Raw genomic sequence first — 23,488 nt, 5'->3', positions numbered from 1 at the left:
CGGCTCCTTCGCACTGAGAAACCCAGGGCACGGCCCAAACCACGGGGGGCTCAGGCCCACCGCCCCGCTGGGCAGGCAGACCCCCCGTGCAGACTGCAGCGGCAGCGGCAGGCTTCGAAGGCCGCCTGCCCGCGTCCTCCCCAGCCTCGCCACGGCCTTCGTCACCTGCCGGTCTCACAGCGCCGGGCCCTGTGACCTCACAGGGCCCGGCATAACATCAGGCTGCGGCTGGGCGCAGCTGGGCACAGCTGCTAGTGCTGGTGGTCACTGCCGGAGCTCTGCTCAGCGTGACAGCCGTCTCCAGCGTTGTTGTGTTCCTGAGGAGAGAGCAGGATGAAGCTCAGCCTGGCTCTCCTCCTGGCCGTGGCTCTGGCCATGGCTTTGTTCCGCTCGTGCGGCCAGGGCCTCCGCAGCCAGCGCCGCTGGGAGAGGGTCAGGGTCAGCAGGAGCCTTGGCCCCAAGCGCCAGGTCTCCAACTGGCCCTGCAGCCTCGGCCTTTCCAGCTGCCCCAGCAGGCTCCGCCTCAGGCTGAACACCATGGTCCCTATGGTCCCTTCAGAGAGCCCAAAGCAACAGCCCGTTGGCACCGAGCGCCAGCCCTCCGAGCTGCCCGACCCCCTGGGCCAATTCTGGGAATACCTTGCCCAGGGCGGGAGAGTCTGGCTGCTCTGCGATAACGGGGACGCCATCTGCCTCCTCGGCGTGGGGCTGCTTGCCCTCGGCCTCTGGAGAACAGTACAGAGACACCGCAGACAGGTGAGTGGCGGAGACGCGGCGTGCAGGAAAGGGCCAGCCTGCGGGGAGCGGGGACCCACGGGACCTTGGCCACAAAGGCTTTCCAGAACAAAAAAGAACAAAACCCAGCAGGCACAAGGAAGCCTCAGCAGGCCCCGAGAGGCCCTCTGCCTCTTCGCCGGGGACTCGCCCAGCCGCAGGGAGCCCCCGGCACGGCCCAGGGCCTGCCGGCGCTGTTGTGAGCCCCCATGGCTGCCCGGAGCAGTCCTGCGAGGCTGGGCGCTCCCGAGGAAGCCGAGCCCAGCAGGACAGTTCTCCACCCCACGAGCCCTCATCCATGCCCTTCACTGTGCCTCTTCTCTTGTCGCTTCCAGGCAACAGGCCGGTGGGCCTCAGCTTCTGCGGGGACAGACCGCCGGGGAAAGGACGCTCTGTGTGATTACGCCTTGCTCTGCCGCATGGAGGCCAACACTGCCTTCATGGTGTGGTACCTGAGGCACCTCTACCAGCTCCGCGTGCAAGAGCTCGGGCTCCCACAGCCGAGGAAGAAGGCACTAAACAAGGATAGGAAAAGAAGAGCCCCCTGGCGTACCCCCGGCAAATTCATCTAGAGCGTGCACCCCGTGTACCGGCGACAGGAAAGGCAGCGCAGAGAGTGAGTGCTGCTGTCCATGGGTTTGGGGAGGCTGATGCTCCAGGAGAAGGGGGGAGAGGAGCTAGGAGAGGACAGGCACCCATGGCTGAGGGTTGCCCCGTAGGAGCCCATGACCCAGGAGAAGGGGCCCACGTCCCGGCCGCTGCCCACGTCCCTGTAAGATGGCAGTGGCCAGGGAATGCCCATGACCTGTTGGGGTAGTCCTTGGACTTAGGACCTCCAAGGCCCATGCGAGGGTAGGCATCGCACCGGGAAAAGACGCAGGTGGAAGGAAGTGCCTGGCTAATAATTCTGGCACAGCATTTTCACCCCTCTGACAGTCAGTTCTCTTCAGATTGACAGCAAGCCGGTGAGGCAGGACACACCTCAGCCCTCCGAAGGCTCCTGCGCTGAAGGCACCCCCCCCTGACAACTGGATGCCAACACTGCCCTGATCACCTCCTCCCTGCATGGGCGCCACCAATATTGCCAGCTGTCCCCTGGTGGGCTGCCCGTGCCCAGCCAGCACAACAGCCAGCGGGGAATCAACATTCGTCTCATGAGGACCTCCAAGGAGAGTCCCCTTTTGCACCCTCCCAGAGGCGCCGCTGGGGCTGCTGGCATCCCAGAGGACGTGGCTCTGCTTCGTTGCTCCACAGAGGACAGCAGGAGCATGCGTGTGCAGCAGAGCTGGCTGGGGGACTCTTGGAAATTCCTGCTGGTAGCAGACTGCTTCTCCCAGCTGAATAAAGATCATCCGATCATCATACGGGAACTTGTGTCCTTTTGGTACCAAGGGGCTTGGGGCACAGCCACACGGGAGGCAGTGGGGCAAGTGAGGGCTGCTGAGTGCAGGTTTTAGAGAACACACCTGCAGAGGAATGAGGGAGCTGGGCTGGGAGAGAAGAGCTGTGAGGTGCCCCCCAGGCGCCCACGCCCCAGCAGGACAGACCACATCCTGGCAGGGTGCCCTTGGCCCTGGGGGGTGGCAGTGGCTGGTGAGTGCCCAGGACTCCGTGGGTTATGTCACTCTTTATCAATCTCTTTTGTAGAGACCTCCCGCTGTCACAGGAGACTAGTAGGCTCCCACACCTCTGTGGCAGCTGCTCAGGGGACCCACAGGCTGCCCTCAGCAGCAGTCAGACCTAGCCCCAAATATTGACCTGCCTATGGGCCACTTCCTATGCAGGCACCCGTTGCTGGAGCCTCTCTGGTAGCTCCATGTCTCTGTTAGTCCATGTCTCTGTTGTGAGCACACAACTGGACGCAGCACTGCAGGTTTGGCCTCAGCAGCGCTGGGAAGGGTCACCTCCCTTATCTACCGACAATATTTGCCTGATGCAGCTCAGGATCCCATCAGCTTTTGAGACAACAGCCAGCAATATGCAGCACCAAAAACTGAAGATGAGAAACACCAGCATACAGTGGCTGTCTTTATTTGCAGGGGAGGGGAGATAAGATTTACTTTGAGATCTGTCTTGGCCACTGAAGCCCTGAGGAACCTCTCCAGACCTGTAGGGCTCTGGTCCATCTTACCCGTGGCAGACATGCTGTAGCTGGAATAATTCGGCTAGTGACAGCTCTTTACTATGACAAAGCTGTCACGCCTCGGGGGGTGTCTGCAGACAGCGAGGGGGATGAAGAGCTGATGCAAGCCCCCATCACACACCAAGAGGGAATAAGCCTGCCCCAGCAGACTTGGGGAGGAATTTCTTTTCTTGTTCTCTTGGTTAAAAATCAAAGCTCGTCTTGGCTCGCATTGGGCTGGAGAGTGATGGAGCACTGGGTTTCTAAAGTCTTAAGCTTTTAACCATGCAGAGCAAGAACAATGCTCTGGAAGGAGCGAAAACCATCAGAGAGAGCAAGGCTAAGAGGGTCCTTGCTCCAGGCTTTGTGGGATGCCTCTGAGACTTGTTTTTTGATGGGGCAACTCAATCCCAGCAGCGTGTGCCAATTGATCTTTCCCGGCTACCATCCCATCACATCCCCTTTCATCCCTGACTCCCACCAAGCCCCTGCCCCAGCCCATCTGCCCCACTTTGCCCTCCAGGTTCTGCAGAATAGCCTCACCGGGCTCTCCTGGGCTACTGCAGCACTGCCAGGTTAGGGGAGGCTAATTCTCACCCCGAGCGAGTGAGTGCAGCCCCAAGCACGACACTGTGGGGACACCGTGTCCTCCCCCAGCACACGATGAAGGGACACAGGCCAGGCGAGAGGGTGCTCTGAAAAGGGGGGAACAGGGGACCCCGGGGCATCCAGCTGGGACCTGTGGATGTGACACGTGGAGACAGATGTTAGGGAGACTGCTACACACTGCTGTCCCCACCACAGGAAGCTTTGCAGCTGCTTTCCAGCATCCATTGTCCCTTTCTTTTGGTAGGGCCTGCTTCTCTCTTGTGTCTTACAGACCCATGGGGCTGAGCCCGCAGCTTGGCTAGGAGTCCCACCCCAAACACGGCTGAGCTCCAGCAGGGCTGTGTCACCCCATGTCCTTTACCCACAGAAGCCAGGCAGCAAGACTGCTAAAGGCACCAGCTGCCGTGCCCACGACCGGATTCCCAGCCTCACCTGCCAGGTTTTTGCTGGAGAGCGCAACAACAGCCCCCACGCCAGCAGGGGAAGGGGTGTCAGAAACCCACAAGCATGCTGTTGAGGAACTGAGACCTGGAGCTGCAGAGACAGTCAGGGGAGGGATTGCACGTTGTTCTCCCATCTCCCCGTGGCATTGTGCAGTGCCCGCCAGCCCAAACCAGGCTGCTTTGGACCTGAACGGCAACGGCAGGAGGGGGCAACCAGAGCCTGGTCGCAAAGTCTGCGTGACACTGAAGCTGCCTGCTCCAGCACAGCTCATCCCTTCCCTGGGAAGGAGACCACAGTGATACTAAAGCAGCTGTTGGATGCTCTTCCTCTCGTCTACGAGGTGAGGATCCTGACCCCAGCATCTCTTCCCATCCTGACCCTCTTCCCAGCCCCCTCCCAGCAACACCAAGCCTGGCAAATACCTTACGGCAAGTAATTTTACGTTATTCTGCATTTACACAAAAATAGAGCAATTCTATATTTATAGAGATTTATAGCCGGTTCCATGCTGGAGGAGTTACTGAGCAAGGCCAGGAGCTGTGGGCGGTCCAGGCTCCCGAGCAGCCGGCTGCTTCTCATTCGGCATTTCCAACATACAAAATTAAAGGCATTCGTCTCCGTCTGGTTTCTTAAATAGATAAGGGGGGAATGAACAGACAGTATGTACAGGGGGGCAGTGGCAGGGCCCCAGCGCCCTCCGCCCCCAGCCTCACGCCTGCCGCCCGGGGTCAGTGAGGCCGGCTGCTGGACTCTGAGGGCTGCCGCTGGCGGGGAGGAGTGTAGCCGTTCAGGTAGCCGTTGCTCTGGCGTTTGCTGAGTCCTCCATTAAGAATGTCCTGGATGTGCTGCACGATCAGGTTGATGGCCACTGCGAGCAGAAGGGAGGGAGAGACACGGGGGAGAGGTTGCGTTAGGATTCTAGAAAACTAGAGCCAAGCCGGAGGCGATGACCCTGCTCTCACCGCCTCCCATCCCACGGTGGGGAGCTGCAACCCTGCGGGGAGGAGCCGCCTCACTGCCACTTCATTCCCTCTCTCCTGGCCAGCGTGGTCAGGCAGGCTCCAGCCAGGGGGAGACCTGACCGCCCCTGCACGCCTGGCCCCGGAGAGGCAGCTTTCCCTGTGCGTGGGATGAGCTGGGAGTTGTTTGCCTGGAGGCACTGCACACAGACGGGCTCCCAGGCTTGATAAGAGGAGCACAAACTCCCAGGCACCGATGCACCAGGCAGGAGCACAGGGCAGGGGTTCAGCTCGGTGCGTGCGAGGTACCAGCACGCTCTCGGGTGGCCGTGGGCTGAATCACCTCCGTGGCAGCCCCTGCTACCTCCTACGTAACACCAGGACATAACGGCAAGATCTGAGTCTGCTCACCTTCGTTATCTGCTCCTCTGGGAATGATCACGTCAGCATACTTCTTGGTCTGGGAAGAAAGAGAGCATTGTGTTACAGGGAAAGTGGAGAGCCGCCAGGCTGGGGCATTACACCGCTTCCTGCGGCAGGTCCCGTCCCTCCCCTCACCAAGCCCAAACCCTCTGGGAGGCGCGTTGATACTGATGATACATTTTGGAACCTCTTCTTTGCCTTCTGCTCTGCATTTTGAGGGCCACACTTTGCACCTTGACTTCAGTTCCCTGAGCTCAGACAAATTCCAGAAAGAAGCAGCCCAACAAAGCCTCGTGATCACAGCACTCCAGCAGCTGATGCTCTAGGGAACAACCTCACCCCAAATCCAGGCAGACTTGGTACAAGAGCAAGAATTGGCATGCCTGGGCTGCGTGGACATGCAGGGCTGATCTACTTGGGAACTGGGAGAAGTTTTCTACCAGCAACACTTGCAAAAAAAGGCTGACTCAGGATGCCAGTCCCGGCCTATTTTTGCTTGAAGGTGCCAGTCTCAGTTTCCTCTCCAGCTTGTGCCAGCTTTTACAGCTGATCAGCTTCCTGACAGCCACGCTCCACAATCAGCAAGCAAGCCAGCCTGCAGGGCCAAGGGTGTGATCTGACACCTCCAGGCACTTCCAGCCCTATCAAACATCTCCAGGACACGCTCGGAGCTGAGTAACAGCAGCAGTGGGTGCTGAGCCTGCTCCACAACCACATAATCGCTCTGCAGCCAAGCCCACCACTGGGTTGCAGGTGGGAGCAGACCAGTCCAGAGCTGGTGGGTGGGCACAAGGCAGTTGTTTTCTACCCTCCTTGTTTCACATTTCACCCTTCTACACTCCTCAGCAGACTTGATGCAGTGTCTGCTGCTTTGCAAAGCTGGGGATTCACCTTGCTGGGGACCTGTCAGGCGCCCAGCTGGACCTGCCTCCCTGAAAAAGCCTTTCTGGGACTGACACCGACACTGGACCTTGGTCCACAGAGCCACATCTGCGTGAGACAGGGAGAAGGGAGCCCTGGAGCCCAGGCCCCTCCTGGTGTTCACCAGGGGCAGAGGTCCCTCTCACGGGAGGGGGCAGAGCTGGCCACACGGACAGGCACAGCGATGTTTCTGTGGGCAAGAAACATCAGGCACAGGTTCAGCTCGTGTTAGCACCTCTGGCCCTCAGTTTCCAGGCTGTGGAACTCCTGGTTCAGTTCCTCCAGAATGAGAAATGCCTTGTATAACTTGAAAAGTCTCAAGAACCAAGCTGCAGGCTCCTCTCCATGAAGCAGTGGCCAGGAGAGGCGTGCAATGGCTGGACCTGCAAACACGCTCCACCACCTGCAAGTTCTCTGGGACTGCAGTGCTCTCCTGCATTCAAAGTCCCTGTCTGCTAGGGAGCCTGGCTTCCTACCTCAATTATCATCTCCCAAAGTCACTTCCTTGCCCCAGGCAGCCCTGCAACCCTGGTCCCCAGCAAGGTCCACCTGCTCTACACCTTCACCTCTCACCAGGTGGGAAATGCGACCTGCAAGGCCACATCCTGCAGCACAGAGCAAAGGAAGAAGCTCCCCTGCTCCCCCAAGCACCCAGCCAGCAGCACACGGTGAAAAGGGCAGGCAGGACAGCCCGGAGCAGGAGGCAGGCACGGTGGTCACTGCCTGGGGACAGGGACCTATTCCCCAGCCAGATGCAGCCGAGGATCATCCATCCTTGGCTGGCATCTGCTGAGCTGCCTGGCATTGGCTTGGCTGACCCCGTGCTGGGAGGGGTTTCTCTTGCCGTGTCTGCCTTCCCATGGGGACAGTGATCTCACCGGGATGGCAGTGGCTGTACAAACAGTCCCCATCTCGCCCTGCCCCGGCCAGCACTGACACCCCCCTTTCTTTTTTTTTTTTTTTTTTTTTTTTGCCAGCGCCTGCAGGGAGAGAGCTCCGGCACATGAAATGCTCCTGTCTGATGAGCTGGCCAGGGAAAGAGGCCTTTCTGGCAGGCTCCTGTGTGTGCTGCTCCCCATACTTACTGGCAAACAGAACTCCTCGAAGGCAGGCTTCACGAAGGTGATGTACTGCGACAAGATCTGCTCGAGGTCCCTGCCTCGCTCACTGATGTCTCGTAGCACTGGGGGGAAGGCGTAAAGCACAGTCAGGAGCCTAGACATGAATTTCTCCACCTCCCTTCCCTTCAGCAAGGTTTTGGCCGGCCACCCTGCTATTTTCCCTACGGTCCGTGTTCCTGGAAGCTGCTGCCCACATGTCCGAGCACACCCAGCCCACTTCCAAGCCTTCCCAGGAGCCAAGGGCTTGCCTTGGCCTCCCTCCCTCATCAGCTCTGCAAGCACATTTCCCGCTGTAAGTGCCACCCCAGTCCTGGCTGTCCCCAGCCTCAGCCCTTGTGCCCCTCTTCTCCCTCCGGGGTCAGAGCATTCTCCCCGTCATCCCGAGGGAAAGGTGCACAAAGAGAGAAGCTCTGGGATTCATTGTGTGCTCACACAAAGGCACGCTTCAGCTCAGGTCTGCAGAGCCGAGGGGAGCAAAACCCACGCACGCAGCTCTGCCAGGCCTCCTCGTGCTGTCCCCAGCTGAGTGGGACGGGGAGGCAAAGCAGGCTCTCAAAAACAGAAGCTGATGCCGTGCTGGGAGGAGATCAGCCCGGGAGGAAGCCAGGAGGCAGGAGAACAGGCTGCCTACTGCTCGCTGTGCCATTCAGGCCTTGCACCCTGTTTGCACAAGGCGCTTGGGCTGCTGCCAGCTCCGGTCCAAAACCCCTTCAGCGCAGGCACGTGCCCCAGTCCAGCAGGAACTCGATCCCCTGGTGAGGGCCAGCACAGCCCCGGGGCCGAGCAGACGGGTCTTGGCTCTCCCCTAGGGGCTGCCTGGCTTCTCCCCAGCGCTGGGTTGGGAGCCAGCCTCCTCCACGTGCCAAGCCGAGCCGAGCCACCGTGCCGCCAGCCCGCCCGAGCCGCTCGGCAGCCAGCCCCCGCCTGCTTGCAGGGCCAGGCCGTGCTGCTCCCCGGATGGTGGCTTGGCACCGTCCCCGCAGCTCGGTTTGCCCACGGCCGGCAGCCTCACTGCCTGCTTTTTCGCAGCCCCACGTGGGGAGGCGAGGGGCTGGCCGAGTGGCCAGCTCCTGGAAGGGCTTGGCCAGCTCAGGCTGCTCTAGCCAGCTCCTTGCCCTCTCTGGAGAGCGGGAGCAAGCCCCAGCACAAACAATACAAAAAAAAAAAAAAAAATGCAAGGAAAATTAAAAAAAAAAAAAAAGAGGCAAGACAGAGACACTTTTGTTTCCCAGGTCCCACACCCTGTTTGTTGGCTGCTCTGGGGCAGGGAAGCAGCAGCACGGTGAGGGTGTATGCGCTGCACACCCCGCTGGGGCAGTGCAGGAGGTCCGCGAGCTGCAAGGGTGAGTGCCCGGGCTGCAGGGTGCTCCTGGCAGCGCAGAGCTCTCCTGCCTGCTCCCAGGGCACACCACCGCAGGGCAATGACCCCCAAAACGCGAATCAAGCACCCGCCGTGTTGTACTTGGCCCCAGAGCAACACGTCCCAGCGAGAGGAGCCTGCAGCCCTATCTGGAGGGATCACCCTCTACTCGCAGGGCAGGCCACTGTCCCAAGGACACGTCAGCACCCGTCCAGAGCCAGCAGGCATCACTCAAATCAGACCTGAAAAATGCATGTGACACCTGGCTCAGTCTTTTTTTTTATGGAATTTGGCACAGGACAGGGCAGCGAGGGACCTTGGCCAGAAGCAGCTCTGCACGGACCAGGCTGCTGGAGGCACCTGGCAGACCTGGGCCCTTGCACTCTGGTGGCAGTGTTTTTCTTGGGAGAGATGCTGCGATGGGGGCAGTGCAAGTCACACGTACTGAACCCCAGCGCTACTGATTAACTGAGCTGCCAGCTACGTTTCCAGGAACTTCATCTCCTGCCGCCACCCAGCCCAAAAGCCCGTTGCTGCAACTCTTCAGGACTTCTGGGAGAGCAAGACGGCCCAGGGCCATGTCACAATGCAGGATTCCGACTCGCTCTTGCTACAAGCCGCCTCCAGCTACATTCCAGGGACATGATTACACCTTCGGCATCTCACACGCTGGCTTTCCTTTCCCAGCAATGCCAGGGAGACGTACAGTAAACAGACTTGCTGCTGTGGTGGTCCTACCAACTGATGACGGCAGGCCAGGAGACTCGCCACACGGACGGGCAGCTCCCTCCCGGGAGGCAGACAGGCTGCCCTGATGAGGAGACACCAGCGCCTCACCCAGCCAGCAGCAGCCCAGCTGCCCCTTTGCGAGGCTTTAGTGATTGATGCTGGGTGGGAGAAATCCCTGAGAATGGCACAAAGTGACTGAAGCAGGCGCTGCAGAGTGCGATCAGGATGCACACGTGGTCACAGGGCGCTGCAGATGCACAGATGCCTTCGGACAGCTGACACAGGGCACTGCCAAAAACACGGGGCTGCCCCCTGGCCGGGCTGCGTACCCAAGGGCCTGTACTGCATAGTCTGTTTACGGGATAAGGCTCGCATTGCAGGATCTTGCAAACGTGCGTCTGTGACCCGCTAATACGTCTCCCTGCGACGAGTGCGCCGTCAGCTCCCCGCATGAGTCACGCAGGAACAGTGGGCAGGGTCAAGGAGGATGCGTAAAGAGCAGCTTTTCATCAGTGCCGATGACATCCCCGCACGGAGGAGGCTGTGCATCTGGCAGCAGGACGGCTGCAGGGCTTTGAGCAGGCAAGACCAGTTCTGGCTCTGAGTGGGACAGTCCTACACGCACACAGGCAGTCCCCAGCTGGAGCACTGGGACACGCTTCTCTTGTCACAGCACAGAGGCCTGCATGGGACCCCTCCTCTAAGCCACCTGCATCCCAGCCACGCTGGGGAGGCTGTCAGAGATCAGGCACGGGGAGGAACGGTTCAGACAGAACTGAATTCTGCCCCAAGAATCCCCTAATTCTCGATCACCCAGGAGGCTCAGGCGCTTCACCAGCAACCCCGCTCTTAAAGGCGGCTCTAGCTCCGCAGACGTGGCAGAGCTGGAGCTCCTCCTGCACCACCCAGCAACGTGCAGCCAAGCCAGCTGGACGTGGGGAGTCCTACAGAGGGACATTGTGGTTCCTAGGGCTCCTCGCCCCCACAGTCTTCACCCCAGTGCCAAGGAGCACAGAGACTCCACGCTGCTGTGCTTGCAGAGGCCAAACGTACGAGCACACTCCCTGTATGCATCACCCAGGACGGACACCCTCACACCCATTTGCCAACCTCGGAGCACACCCATACCCCGGGTCCTGAGCGGATCCATCGGGCGCTGCCTGTTGACTGAGACGTCGAGCTGCCCCGCTCTGCCCACTGCGCCCTCCTCTGCTGCTACCAGCTGACTGTGGCGGCTGCTGTGTCACGGGGCCACGCGAGGACACAGCCCACTCTGGAGCTGCACTGCTGCATGCATCAAAGCAGGGATCCTGGACAAGGCAGCAAAACCCCTGCTGGATCCCTGCTAGGAGCCACGTTTCTCTCACGTTTCTAGGAGCCACAGTTCGGCCCCATTTCTCTCCCTGCTGCACTGGGCAAGTTTGGGCCTCACCTCTGCGGGACAGCCGAGTGTCTGCATCCGTGTCCACAAAGAGCTTCATGCGGAAGAGATCCCGCACCTCCTGGCTGTAGAAGGCCAGGATGCCTTCGAAGAGCACCACGTCGGCGGGGTAGACGGTCACCGTCTCCTCTTTCCTAGCAGAGGAGAAGGAGGAGAGTCAAAAACGTGCTGGCAGGGGGGAAAACAAGCCAAGAGGGGTGGGGGTAAACAGCGGCGCTCCTGGGCGCTGCTCCAACCCTGGGACATCGCTGCTGCACCAGGGGGGGCGACCGAGGGGAGAGCAGACCTACCCCACCGCGGTGAAGGGAATCCCAGGCATACGTACGCTTCCTAGAAGGACAAACGGCAGAGCAGGAAGCAGACCAGCCCCTCTCCCCCAGCCTCGGCCAGCTGCTGCTTGCAAGCATTACATGCCAAGGTGCAAAGCCCGGGAAGCCTGCGCGCAGGGAACCCGCAGGGGCCAGCTCTGCTCCCCTGATGCCACAGCGCTTTTGCAGGACAAGGAGCAGGGTCATGCCATGCCGACCAATGCAGGCATGCAAAAACAAGCTGAACGCATGCAAGGGAGGAGTTACAGGAGCAAGAGCTGCAAGAACTCTTTTCCTGGCAGTGCAGGAGTGTTTGAGCCTGGAATACTTGTTACAGCCACAAACACAGTGTATGGGGAGAGGAAGTGTGGGTGGGGGGCCGTAGCCCTCCTCCACTGCTGCCTGTATGTTGCTGGATGGCATCACATGGCCGTGCAGCTTTCCAGACCCCGAGACTGTGCCTGTGACAGCCTCAGATCCTCTAACCAAGAGGCCTGGAGCCGTTAGCGTGGGAGCTTTGGGTTGGCACAAGCGGAGGGGCGGGTGGTTGGGGCGGCAGGGCTGCGTGCCGCGCCGCAGCAGAGGTGCGGCAAAGCAGGAGCGGCTGTTAGACCTGGAGTGGGAGACAAAGTCATAGACGGGGATCTGGACCGTCTTCCCTTCCGTGATCTCTTTGAGTGTTTTCACGATCAGCTCGTTGTCAAAGGCATCTGAGGAGAGAGCAAACGTTACCCGAGGCGGCTTCGCACGCAACGCCGCGCTTAGCCTAGACAGAGCCACTGGCACCCTGCTCGTGGCTCTGGCGGTGTGTCTGGAGGAAAGCCCTGCCTGTCCCACGGGTGCTGCAAAGCCCAGGGCCCTGCTGCTTTGCACCGGCCTGGGATCTGGTCTGCAGAAATCAATACCATCCTTGTACGGCAGCGCTGAGAGCCTGGGTTCGGGAAGGCATCTCCTCCGGGGCTCCAGCCCGCGCAGAGACTGGAGCAGTGTTTCAGCCTTGAGCCACCAGACAGACAGGGCTCTGTTTGCTCGGTGCTCGCTGCCTGCAGCCATTGTCCTCGTGGGGACGAGGGGACAGTGGCTCTGGAATTTCCCCACCAAGCCTGGGGACAGTTCAAAGAGCCCCTGTTGTAGCAGCAGGGCATAGCCAGCTCAGCAGAAGGGTTTGCAGGGCAGCTGCACAAGACGGTTCCCTCCTTGAAGGAGGGACATGGAGCTGGTGGCTCCAGGGGGCTGTGCCAGGCTGGATCTCCCTGGTCTTGACCCAGAAGGGTTTTCAAACCAGGGCATGTTTTTGCAGAGAGGAGAAGAGGAGCACCTTAAGGAGCTTGAGAGCTCACAACCTGCCCTTCCTCATCCCAAGCACTCCACCCCACAGGCAGCTGCTTTCCCAGAAAGACAGAGACTGTGCTGCAGGAGACACAGGTGGCCCCACCGGCGACACAAGGCTCCTAGCTCCACAAGGGCTTAACTAAGCCACCCACAGATCCCCAGCCTGCCCCATGCAGAGACAGAGTCCTGGTGTCCATGCAAGGCTTTTTGCCCGTGGGATGGGGGCTCCCACCCCAGACCCCGTCCCACGGCAGGGCCCCGGTGCCGTTCTCTCATTCACCTGGGTGGTCAAAATTGAACTGGCCTTTGAGCGCTTTGGATTTCTGCTCTGAGGTGAGGACCCGGTAGAAGCTGTCTTGGCTCACGATCACCACCTGCTTCTGGCGGTAGTCCACCTCGTTCTGGCCCAGCAGCTGGACGATCTTGGAGCAGACCGAGGACTGGGAAAAGAACAGCAAAGGGGACAAGTCAGGGGCAGTGGTGTCTGACCCACGTGGGGAGAATGTCCCCACGTAACGGCATGCATGGGGCACCGCTTGCTGGACCTTCAGCCAGGAGTTTGTGGTCTACTCGAAGGCACAGCCAAAGACAGAGAGTGCGCTTCAAGGGCATCACCATGGGACCCTCTGGTGTGAGAGCAGCACCAAGCAGCATCCCCCCAGCCCAGAAACCCCATGGCTGCATGGCTAGGGAGGAAGAAAAAATCTGCAGAGAGGCAGGGCCAGGTTGTCTTCATACCCTAAGTACAGCCCAAGATGAAAAGATACCAGGAGGAGAGCCCTGGGACTTTATCAGAGCTCTGCCACAGCTGCCAGGGCTGGGAGGAGCAGCTGTGAGCATATCCTGGTGCCTCTTGGCACAGCAAAGCAAAGGGCACTGCGGAGCCAGCAACCGAACAGCCACGTGGCTCTGGCTGCTGGCACAAGATCCCCACGAGTGCCACTGGCACGGGGACCAACACCTTGCACCAGACACAAATCAGAGCACGGCGTCAAACCCCAAAGCGCGCTTCTGTCCCTTCTCCTTCGTCACAGGAGGCCTTGGCTGCTGCCTGCCCTGGCCAGTGAGAGCCCAGGTGAGGCAGGGGGGGCAGTGCTCTGCCACCAGCAGGACCCCTGCCCATCCACCCCCAGCATCCCCCCGACTTGGGACCGGGGGGAAAGGGGTGCTCCTGGCACCAAGCTGAGCCGCTTCACCTCCCGCGTGAATCATGCTCGCTGCAAACACCCAGCTGAGCTGCTGCTGGCCTCGGTCACCAAAAACACCCTCCGCCGAGCTCTCTGCTTTGCAGCGAGAGGCTCGCTTGCCCCAGCCTGCCCGTGGCTCTATCCATGCTCCTGTCTTGCTGCTGGCTTGGCCGTCTGCCCCGTACCTGGCCGGCAGCCCCGGGAGGCAGCGCTGCAGGTAGCGGTGGCGAGGGGAAGGAGGAGGGGAAGGCGCGCCTGGCAGAGGAGGTCGCCCCGGCAGGCGGAGGACAAGGCAGTTTGCCTGCGAAGCTGGAAGATCTGACGGCATTGCTGTCCCCAGAGAGCGTCCCTTCCCCTCGGGCCAGGCTGACCTGACTTGCCTGCGACCGCGCCGCGCTGTGAGTCAGCCCCAGCCCTGCTGCAGAGCCGCCGAGCGCAGCCAGCGAACCGGCTCGGGCTGCCCGACAGCGGTCCCGCGGCCCTGGGCAGACGTTCGGGTTGCAGGCCAGGGTCGGGGTCTCCCTGAGCATCCCGCCCACCTTCTCGGGCGGGCGAGCCGTGCTTCCCCGAGCCACGTCGGCAGCCCTGCCCTGCGCCCAGAACAAAGCACCGCGGCGAGCCGCTGCCAGGCGCCGGCTCTTCGGCACGCACAACCTGCGTGCATGACAGAGCAGGAGCCCCCGTTCTCCGTTTCCTCTGTTTTCCCACTCCCCACATCCTTCTCCAGCCCTATTGCTTATCCAGCTGTATCCCATAGGTTGTGCAAAAACAGGGCATGCACGGTGCCTCTCCTCCGCTTTTCCTCCCCGCGCTCTCGCCTGGACGCCGCTGCCGTTGCTCGCTGCCCATGCAGACGGCGCAGCAGGGCTCGGCCTTGGCCGCAGCTGCCGAGGACACCAGATTTCCCAGGCTCTATGCAAGTTTTAATCAGCCACCTTCCAGCGCAGCCTCCAGGACAGATCCCCAGCCCGCAGATCAGCGGGATCCATAAGGATCTGCACCAGAAACTGCTTTCCCCAGCCTGGGGAAGGGAGCAAAGCTCCTTCAGATCAGCGAAACCAACACACAAGTTGCCCTCTCCCCTTGGACCTCAGCACACAGATGGACAATAAAATTATTTCACAGCATCAGACAGCTCCTCCCAGCCCTTATTCTGCCTTACGCACGCTCATGCCTAGGCTACTGATCCTGGAAAGCAAGAAGTCCCCATCAGCTCTGAGAATCACCCTCGTGTTCCACGATGCCCAACTTAAGACACCTGATGGTGAGAAAAAAACCCAAAAGAGAAAGTCACCCTCAGCAGCTGGAGAGAGGAACATAAAGCCTGGCTCACACGTAGGCCCTCCCGCTGGGGCCCAAGGGGACTGGAGCATATCCCGGCTGTATTCACCTTCTAACGCTCTGGCGTGGCAAGCGCCCCTTGCTTTGGACCCCTTCCCTTTTCTCTGGTGGGTTTCAGAGAGCTGCGAGAAGCGGCAGACGGGGAAGATCACAAGGACACCCTGCAGGACCGTCACAGCTGGGCTCAGGGAAGGGGCACATGTGTCACCCTGGTTCCCTGCAGGCCCCGCGGGGGACACAGCGTGCTCCTCCAGCCCAGTGGCACAGCAGGCCCCAGGAGGCCTCCCCCAGCCTCTTTGGGGCTGGTAAGAACAGCGTCTGCCCCGGGTCTTGGTGCGGAGGGGTTTTCCCCTCCTTGTGATCACTTGTGGCAGGAACAAGGGCGGTTTGTGACAGGCATTCCCTGATGCCAGCCCGAACGCTCCTATAGCTGGGCAGGCAGCTTTTCCCCTTGGTCGACAAACAGCATACGCTAGGGAGGAAGAAAAACCAGAAGTGCAGAGGTTACAAATTCCCCTACAAGCAGGAACAGAAACTCCCAGCCTCAGGAAACATCTTCCAAGTAAGTGACGCAAGTGTCCTGCTCAAACCCCTTCTCGCAGACCAGCACCACGTACATACACGTGGCCAAAGTTAATCGGGAGCGTGAAAAATCCACTCGTAACTGCAAATGATGGTGGCTGGGCTCTGGGGAGGCCTGCAGGTGCCCAGGAGGACACGTTGGCCAAAGCATGACTAAGAAGGACCACGCTGGGATGAGGCCAGCCTGGATGCGCTGGTGGGACGGTGACCCAGGGGATGCGTGGTGCTGACACCCAGCACCCACCTGAAGGGACAACCTGGGCCCCGATTCCTTCCTCCCCTCTTCCTAACTCCTCTTCCTAACTCCCACCAGCAACCACTCCTCTCGGGGGTGAAGAAAATCATTTCTTCCCTGAGAAGCCCAGGAGCGCAGAAACAATCAGAGGAATGACTTGAGGGAGATGCCGTGATGCTCTACGTGAATCCCAACACTGAAACTCCGGGATTTGGGCCTCATCCCAAGTTCTAGCTCTGCTACACGCTTTGAAGGTGAGAGGCATGGCATGAAAGGCCTCCTTGCCTCTGCTCGGCCTCTTCCCTGGCCATCCACCATTCACGCATGCCCCAGCCACACACAGCTTTACTCGTCACGGCCCAAAGCAAATGCTGGGGCTGATTCATGCCCAGCAAGCAGGATGGCTCCAGAGCCTGGTTAAAACCAAAATATAGACAGGACACAGCAGCCTCTGAGCCTCCAAGGTTGCCGAGCAGACCCTTGCCACGCCAGCCACACCATGCCAAGGCAGGACTTCCTAGGCACGCAGGCAGGGAGCCCTGGTCGCTCTGCCATCGTTCTTGGAGCTCGAGCTGGTCCCTGGGAAAGCTGTGCGAACCAACCCGCAGCACACGCGGACGGCTCAGAGGGAGGTATCTGCACAGCCCAGCTCGAGAAGAGAGCTCGGGGATGTCGTTCCTGAGCAGAAGCAGCTGCAGCTCCCCTTGCAGGATTCCTCCTCTGCACCAAGCACACAAGTAGCTAGTGTTTAAGGAAGAAGCACAGCTTTATTCTGCTGGGAAGGGAAGACACAGGGGGTACCCGGGGAAGAACACCAGCATATTTTCCTGAAAGGACAGAGGTGGTGCGCCAGGGAAGAAACCCGGCAGAAGGGTGTTCAAAGCCTGACATTTAGTTGAAATATATTAATTACATTACATATTTAAGTCATATTCACTCATGGCCTATAGCCAGCCGCTCAAATACACTTCAGCTGACTAATTCCCCAATATTATTATGCAGATTAGCCCGCAGTCCCTCTTGGGTAGCTGTGAATTACGACTTCAGATGGGTACTGGGGAGAACGCAGCCGGACAGTGCTGCAGGCACCAGGCGGGACCCTGTGATCTGCAGGAGCCTGGCCAGGTGTCCTCATCACACCTGTAGTTTAAAGTCTCCCTTTTTGGGATCTGGCAGGATTTCCCCTAAGGTCACATCAAGGGACCGCTGGGATGATGTCCCCGGTAGCACAGGGCATGGCTTCCTTTCCAGACATCACCTGGGACTTCTACTCAACCGAGTCCCAGAAATCAGGACCCTAGTAACACTGCCTTTCTCTACAGCTCATCTCCTGCAGCACACTAACTGTTGATTTTTTCCTAAGGTTATATTAATTATAGAGTATTAGGAAGCACTCAGTGGACTGGGGTGGCACACAGAACAGATGCCAAATTGGGAAGGGTCCCAAAGCATCTATTAAACATCTGCCTGCAACTGCAGAGAGCCAGTTCGTGACCCACGCAGTCCTCTGTAGTCCTAACAAAGCACATGCGTACGGCAGCACTGGGACTGGAAACTTGCTATTCTCGTACCAAAAGGCCAGGCCTCCACCCAGAGCTTTCCCAGGCAGGTTCACCACTCCTGCCCTTCCCTCTGCGAGCCACAGGCTGAGCAGTCCCGGACTGGGACAGCCAGGTTCCTATTCATTCACACGGCATCAGCAGTCCTGGGTTCCAGCACAAACAGGTGCACGCAAACGCAGAGGATCTGAACACAGACGATGTGTGGGCAGAAAGACAACCCCCCTGACACAATCCCTCCTAATCCACCTGTTTTTGCTGCAAGATATTCTTCTGGAGCCCGTGGGACAACACCAGAGAGGCTCCCTAGCGAGCTTGCACATACTCGGTCGGCCCCAGGGAAGGGCTGACCCATCAAAACGCCCCGCGTCTCAGGCTGGTCAGCGGCTGGCACAGAGCAGTGTTCTACCAGAAGGTTTGATGAGTCTCTAGCGCACTCTGACACCAGCGTTTATGAAGTCAGACCTTGTGATCCGGAGCTCCTGCCAGCCACGAAACGTCACCAGGAAATGGTGTTGAACCACCACAAGGCTGCTGCAGTCCCTGCGAGTCCTCCTCCAGAGGCTCCCGTGGCTAGCGCAAGCCTCTGGATCGCTCCTGGCTCTCTCCTGGGCTTCTCTGCCCGGCATCCAGGTGGTGACACAGTGGCCACGACCCACAGGTTGCTGTGGGGGACCTCAACCCTTGCTAGTGCAGGGGTCTGAGCTCTCGGTCGTACAAGAAACCCTGTGTGGAGAGGGAACTGCTCCGTGGGGAGCTGTGAGGAACCACTCACTGCCTGGGGACCAAGACACTGGTTGTCACACCTGCCCAGTGCCTTCTTCAGCCTCCTGGCTGGCTCCAGCCTGGCCACATCGGCCCCAAACAGCAGTTTTGGTGTTGAAAGCAGAAGTGCCTTGAGGATTAGCAGCAAAGAAGACACCTGGCTGAACACACACTGCAGTTTTGGTGCTCTGCAGGCTGGAAACTCTTAGGCCTGCACGTTCGAACAGACATTTACTACTTTATGTACTAATTAAAGATCTCAAAAGCGCAGCCACCAGGCCCCGGTGGCACCCATGTTCAGCCCTCACATCATCAAGCAGCCAGCGAGAGCACTCAGCCCATTGTAAATCTCTCCTTTCTTACAACCTGCTGCTAGAAGGTAGCGATCAGCACTTCGTTTCGCATCACGTGGGGCCAAGCAATCAATGCTTCAGCCTGGGTTTGAAGAGCTCTCCCCACCCCTGCAGCCACCCCAGCACCAGATGCCGCTGGCAGCAAGCCGGCAGAGCCGCAGGGTCCCAGCAGCTCAGCTGACGTGGGGACACCTGAAGACCTCCAGGAGATACCCTGACATTTTCCAGCTCATCCCAGTAATCACCTTGCTGAGCTCCCCTCCAGCCTGGCAGCCTGCCTCGCATGCTGCGGTGCTTTGTAGTCAGGAGTCTCTCGTGGGAGGGAGGGAAGAAGCTGTTAGCACAAAGACCACGAGTAGAAGAAGAGAACTAGAGCTTCAGCAGAGCACTTTGAAGGCTTTTAGCATGAACGAAAACGCTACCACCAGCCCTGGGAATCCCTCTGAGGGAGTGAGGCGGTTGCAGTCCTCTCTGGTTTTGGCACAGGAGGGGGTCTCAATGCCAAGTCATCTCCTCCACATCAGACGGCAGCACGCTTTGCCTGTGCTGGACATGGCTTGGATTTAGTGGGACAAAGGGAGAAGCTCTGTCTCCCATCAAGCTTTTGGGAGGAGCCGCCACAGCTCTGGTGCTGCCCTCTGAGGGGCCGCAGCACACCACCCTGCCCAGCACCTCTGCCGCTCCCCGGCTGTCCGCCCAGCGCAGTCCAGGTTTCTTTCCAGGCCCAAATGCAGGAGGATGACCAGGTTTCTACCTCCTACCTCAGTCTTAAAAGTTTCTCAAGCCTCTCTTGCTCACCAGGGAACAGCAGTCAGCATTTGGATTCGACTTCTCAAAAATCTGCCTTTAAGAAACGCCAGCCAAGCGCTGCCCCGAGCCCGCGGGGGAAGGCTTCGGGAGCCAGCTCACCCAGGGCACCACACGACACAACAAGCTGCGGCAAGCTCCAAACAGGCTCCCTGCCTTCCACGGCCCCGGAGAGGGACGTGGGGGGGACCGCGGAGCATTTTTTCCCCCCATCTTAGACTCAACAAAAGCAGCAGTGGGAGGAGCTGGGGGGGGGCCCTCGGCCGGCAAACGCCCTCCGTTATCTTGGGGCTGGTGCGCTGCCAAAGGGGTGTGTTGGGACAACAACCCCCAATTGGTGCGAAGGCGGGTCGCACGGATTTGCCGCCTTCCCGGTGGGAAAGGTGCCTGCTTCGCCTTCCCTCCAGGAGCCTTGTGCTCCCGGGGGCCGGCTGGGAGCCGCTCTCCCGCAGCGTGCCAGGGCCGTGGCAGCCCCTCCACAGCAGCTGCATCCCAGCAGCATCCCAGCACCAACTGAGGGTCTACGTGTGCAAGCCCCCGCTCCTTTCTTCCTATTGCTTCTCCTTGAGCAAGCTTGCTTTTTAAAAAAAAAATATATATATTTTTTTTCTTATTTTATTTTTGGCAGCACATTTCTTGCGGCCTTTTCCCACAAACTTTGTACTGATCTGCTGGACTCCCTTCAGCGGGCAGCACCACACTGAGGTTTTTAGCAGCCAGAAAGCACTGGAGGGGGGGGGAAATCAAAGCTGAGAGACAGGAAAAGCCAGCTAGTACATCTCTCTAGTTAGAAAGAACCATTTCCCTATTTTTTTTTTCTAAGGCAGCCTGCTGCTGCTAAAGCATTTTCACTTTGAAGTTGGGAACAACTGCGGCGTATTGTACTGTAATCACTGCTTTTACCTTGTGGGCCGGTGACACAGTGTTCAGAGACATAACAGTTCAGCAGCGCCAGACACAATGTTATTGGGACAGCTACCGAGAGGCTGCCCCACGCATCAGAGAGCAGACAAACCCAGCGCATTTGAGTCACCAGAGCCGTGCCGCAGGAACAACCCAGCCCTGGTTCCCAGTGGAAGAGATTGCATCCTCTCTCGCCATCCCTTCCCTGTTATATCTGGATTTTTCCTCCTCGCAGGAGGATCTGCGGTCCAAGAATCAATAGGATACTTGGCGACACGTTCTCAAAACGCTGTTATTACGGGCTGGGGCACAGCAGCTGGGTTATGCCACCCTTCAAGCCAGAAAGAGGCCCCCTCCGAACACGAACGAACCCAGAGACACCAGGCTCTGTCTCCATGTGGCGGCCCACGCTCAGTGCCCTTAGCGAGAAATATCTCGGAGGTGTTCCTACTTCCATGGGTGCTCTCCCCTTTAAAAAAAGCAGGGAGAATTTCTGCGCTGGGTGGATGGGTCGGCTGTGGGTTTGCTCTTAAACGAGGAGGGGGCAAAAAAAAAAAAAAAAGTATATTTCTTCCAGCATTGGGACAGAAAGCGACCTACCTCGGGCTGAGCGCAGGAGCAAGCAGGGATTCCCCGCAGCGGGCCGGGCTGCGGAGCAAAGCCCCGGCGCTGCGGCTGGGGTGCAGCAGCCCCCCGGGAACACCCGCAGCTCGCCCCCCAGAGCTGGGCGAAGCGGGGCCGTGAGTCAGCAGCTCCCCGCACCACGCCGGCTCCTGCACGAGTCCCCCCCCACCCCAAAAAAATTAATATAAAACCCGAATAAAAATAAAAGAACCGGGAGGGGGGGGGGGAGGAAGGGGGGACCGGGGGGGTAAAGCACCGAGGGCAGCCGCATCGCTGCCGGCCGGGGGGCAGCAGGAGGGGCTGCAGGAGGGGCAGCAGGACGGCGGTGCCCGCGCGGAGCCCCCCCCTCCCCGCCGCGGTGTCCCCGCCGGGTCCCCACCGCGGGCCCGGCCCCGCAGCGCACGTGGCGCGGCGGCCGCCCGGCCCCGCTCCCGGAGCCGCTCCCGGAGCTCTCCCAGAGCCGGTGCCGCAGGCGGTGGGCGCACCTTGCCGCTGGCCGTGCCGCCGCTGACCCCGATGAGGAAGGGCTCTCCGCCGCTGGGCTGCCCCTGCTCCTCCAGCCGCTGCTCGCTGTCCCCCGCCATCCTCCCCTGCGTGCTCAGCGCCGCGCCTCCTCCGCCTTCGCTCTCCTGGCGGGGCTGGATTTATCTGATGAGTCAAGGGCCTTCCTCCCCGCCTGCCTCACATCCCCGGCGCTGCGGCTCCCTGCCAGGTGCCTGCCGCAGCTGCACATGCTCCGGCTCCCGGCCGCGCCGGCCCCGCGCCTCCCCCCCCCCCCGCCAGCCCCGGGGACAAAGGCGAGGCGGCCCCCGGGTCCCTGCCCCTCGGCCCCGGGCTCTGTCCCCCGGGGGTTGTCCCCCGGGGAATGGCCCTTAGTGTCTGCCCCTTAGTGTCTGCCCCTGTCCCTTAGTGCCTGTCCCCGGGGTCTCCCCCTCAGCGTGTCTCAGGCTGGTGTACCCCACGAGGTTTGTCCCCCACCCCTGCCCCGGCTTCTTGCGCCCACAGGATGCTCCTTAGCAAGCCCAAGGCCGGGAATAAAGGTTATTCTCGCAGCTCTGGTAAATGGGAGCAGGCCCAGAGGAGCCTCAAGCACCCCAGAGACCGGGAGGCAAAGGCAAAAAGGCCCGGCGAGGTGTAGGGCGGGGGCCACGCGGGTGGGTGCGAAGTGCTGCACTGAGGTGGGAGCGATCCGGTGTGAAAAGGCGAGAGGGGAACCTGCCGGCTGGCCAGCCTTTCGCTGATAAAGATCCGGGTGCAGCGGATCAAAGAGTCAATGCCGTGCCGCTGTGAAAAAGGCAAACATCCCGCTGGGACACAGAAAACACAGGTGGAACGCAGTCGCTGGCCCTCGGCTTGGCACGAACGCCGCCGGGTACCGTGTTTTGGGAGAGATGAGGCCTGGCGGAGACACGGAGCCTCCGGCAACAGGCAGAGGTCTGGTTTTGCAGAAGGACCACGGGAACTCTGGGTTTAGTCTAGGGACGATATGGCTGAGGGAACACATGACACTCACTTCAAAAATACATGAAGGGACATCACAGACAGCAGGGAAAACATTTCTGCTACCCGTAGGGACCAGAACAAAATGTTGCCAGCTCAAATTCAACAAGGGCAATCCAGGATAGATATTAAGGGACATTTGCTAAATGTGAGAGTGTTTAAGTCCCAGACTAGGTTGTTTAGGGAGAGTAAGGATTCTTTACCACCAAGGATTTAAAACAAACAAACAAATAAACAAAAAAACACGCTAGGCAAGTTCCTGTATAGAAATTTTGATTAGAGTCGATCCTGCTTTGGGGCAGGGGATGGCCTAAGTAACACACTGAGATTCCTCCCAGCCCCATCCATAAGGTTACAAGTTTTGGTGAGGTTTTAGCTTCTCCCAGTCCAATACAGTGGTGTGGAAACATCTGCCAGACGGGGTCCCACATCCCAGCCTTCACCATGCAGGGGAAGGATGAGGAGAGGATCTCCTGGGAAGGTGCAGCCTCGCTGTCCACCGCTCCCAAGTGCCCTTGAGCAGTGTCGGCTTGTCGCTTGGGAGCATGGCACCGCGGGCAGGAAGTGCTAAATGCGGCCGAGAGCTTCCTGCGAGGACGAATTCCAGTGGGTTCCCACGGCTCCATGCCAATTTCCAAGCACCGATCACAAGCACGGTTCCTGCGCATCACCGGGAGCTGTCCCGAGTTCATCCTTCTTACCCTGTATCTGAACGGCAAAGCCCCTTTGGTGCGCAGTGACCTCCAGGTTATCTGGTTCTCCTCCCTCACTGCTGCCAGCCTCTCTCTTGCCCTTTTTGGAGGCAGATCAAAACCTCTGCTGAGCTGCAGCCATTTCAGACTGTGCTGTCCCTGACCCCAGAGCCAAGTGGCTCTGCGAGATGCCCATCACAGCATTTCATCACCCGTTCCCCTTAAAAAACAGATTCTTGGCACATGGCAGGAGCAGACACACTTCTAGAGGGGCAGATAAGTAAACGTTTCTTGATGGCGGTACAAGTGAGGGATATTCAAGGTTTATTTCTACAGAGCACAAAGAGAACTTGCACAGAGCAGATTAACAGCTCTTTCAAAACCAGGCCACGGCAGT

The 23,488-nt window shown here is 59.4% G+C and overlaps 1 protein-coding gene and 1 long non-coding RNA gene across 2 annotated transcripts; one reads left to right on the top strand and one right to left on the bottom strand.

Moving 5' to 3' along the window:
• Positions 1–574: 574 nt before the first annotated feature.
• LOC136791342 (uncharacterized) lies at positions 575–2,552 on the top strand. Its single transcript, XR_010833131.1, has 3 exons — positions 575–756; positions 1,110–1,390; positions 1,725–2,552. It is a non-coding gene; the product is annotated as an uncharacterized lncRNA (long non-coding RNA).
• A 237-nt stretch (positions 2,553–2,789) lies between these two features.
• On the bottom strand, positions 2,790–21,617 carry UCK2 (uridine-cytidine kinase 2). Its single transcript, XM_067001325.1, has 7 exons — positions 21,385–21,617; positions 12,824–12,983; positions 11,825–11,921; positions 10,895–11,037; positions 7,338–7,435; positions 5,320–5,368; positions 2,790–4,817 (listed from the first exon to the last, which is right to left on the bottom strand). The coding sequence occupies exons 1-7, from the start codon at positions 21,481–21,483 to the stop codon at positions 4,678–4,680; spliced, it is 786 nt and encodes a 261-aa protein (XP_066857426.1). The 5' UTR covers positions 21,484–21,617; the 3' UTR covers positions 2,790–4,677.
• Between the last annotated feature and the right edge of the window lie 1,871 nt (positions 21,618–23,488).

The sequence above is a fragment of the Anser cygnoides genome, chromosome 8 (assembly GCF_040182565.1).
Source record: "Anser cygnoides isolate HZ-2024a breed goose chromosome 8, Taihu_goose_T2T_genome, whole genome shotgun sequence".
Taxonomy (NCBI): domain Eukaryota; kingdom Metazoa; phylum Chordata; class Aves; order Anseriformes; family Anatidae; genus Anser; species Anser cygnoides.
This window is presented reverse-complemented; position numbering and strand designations above follow the sequence as displayed.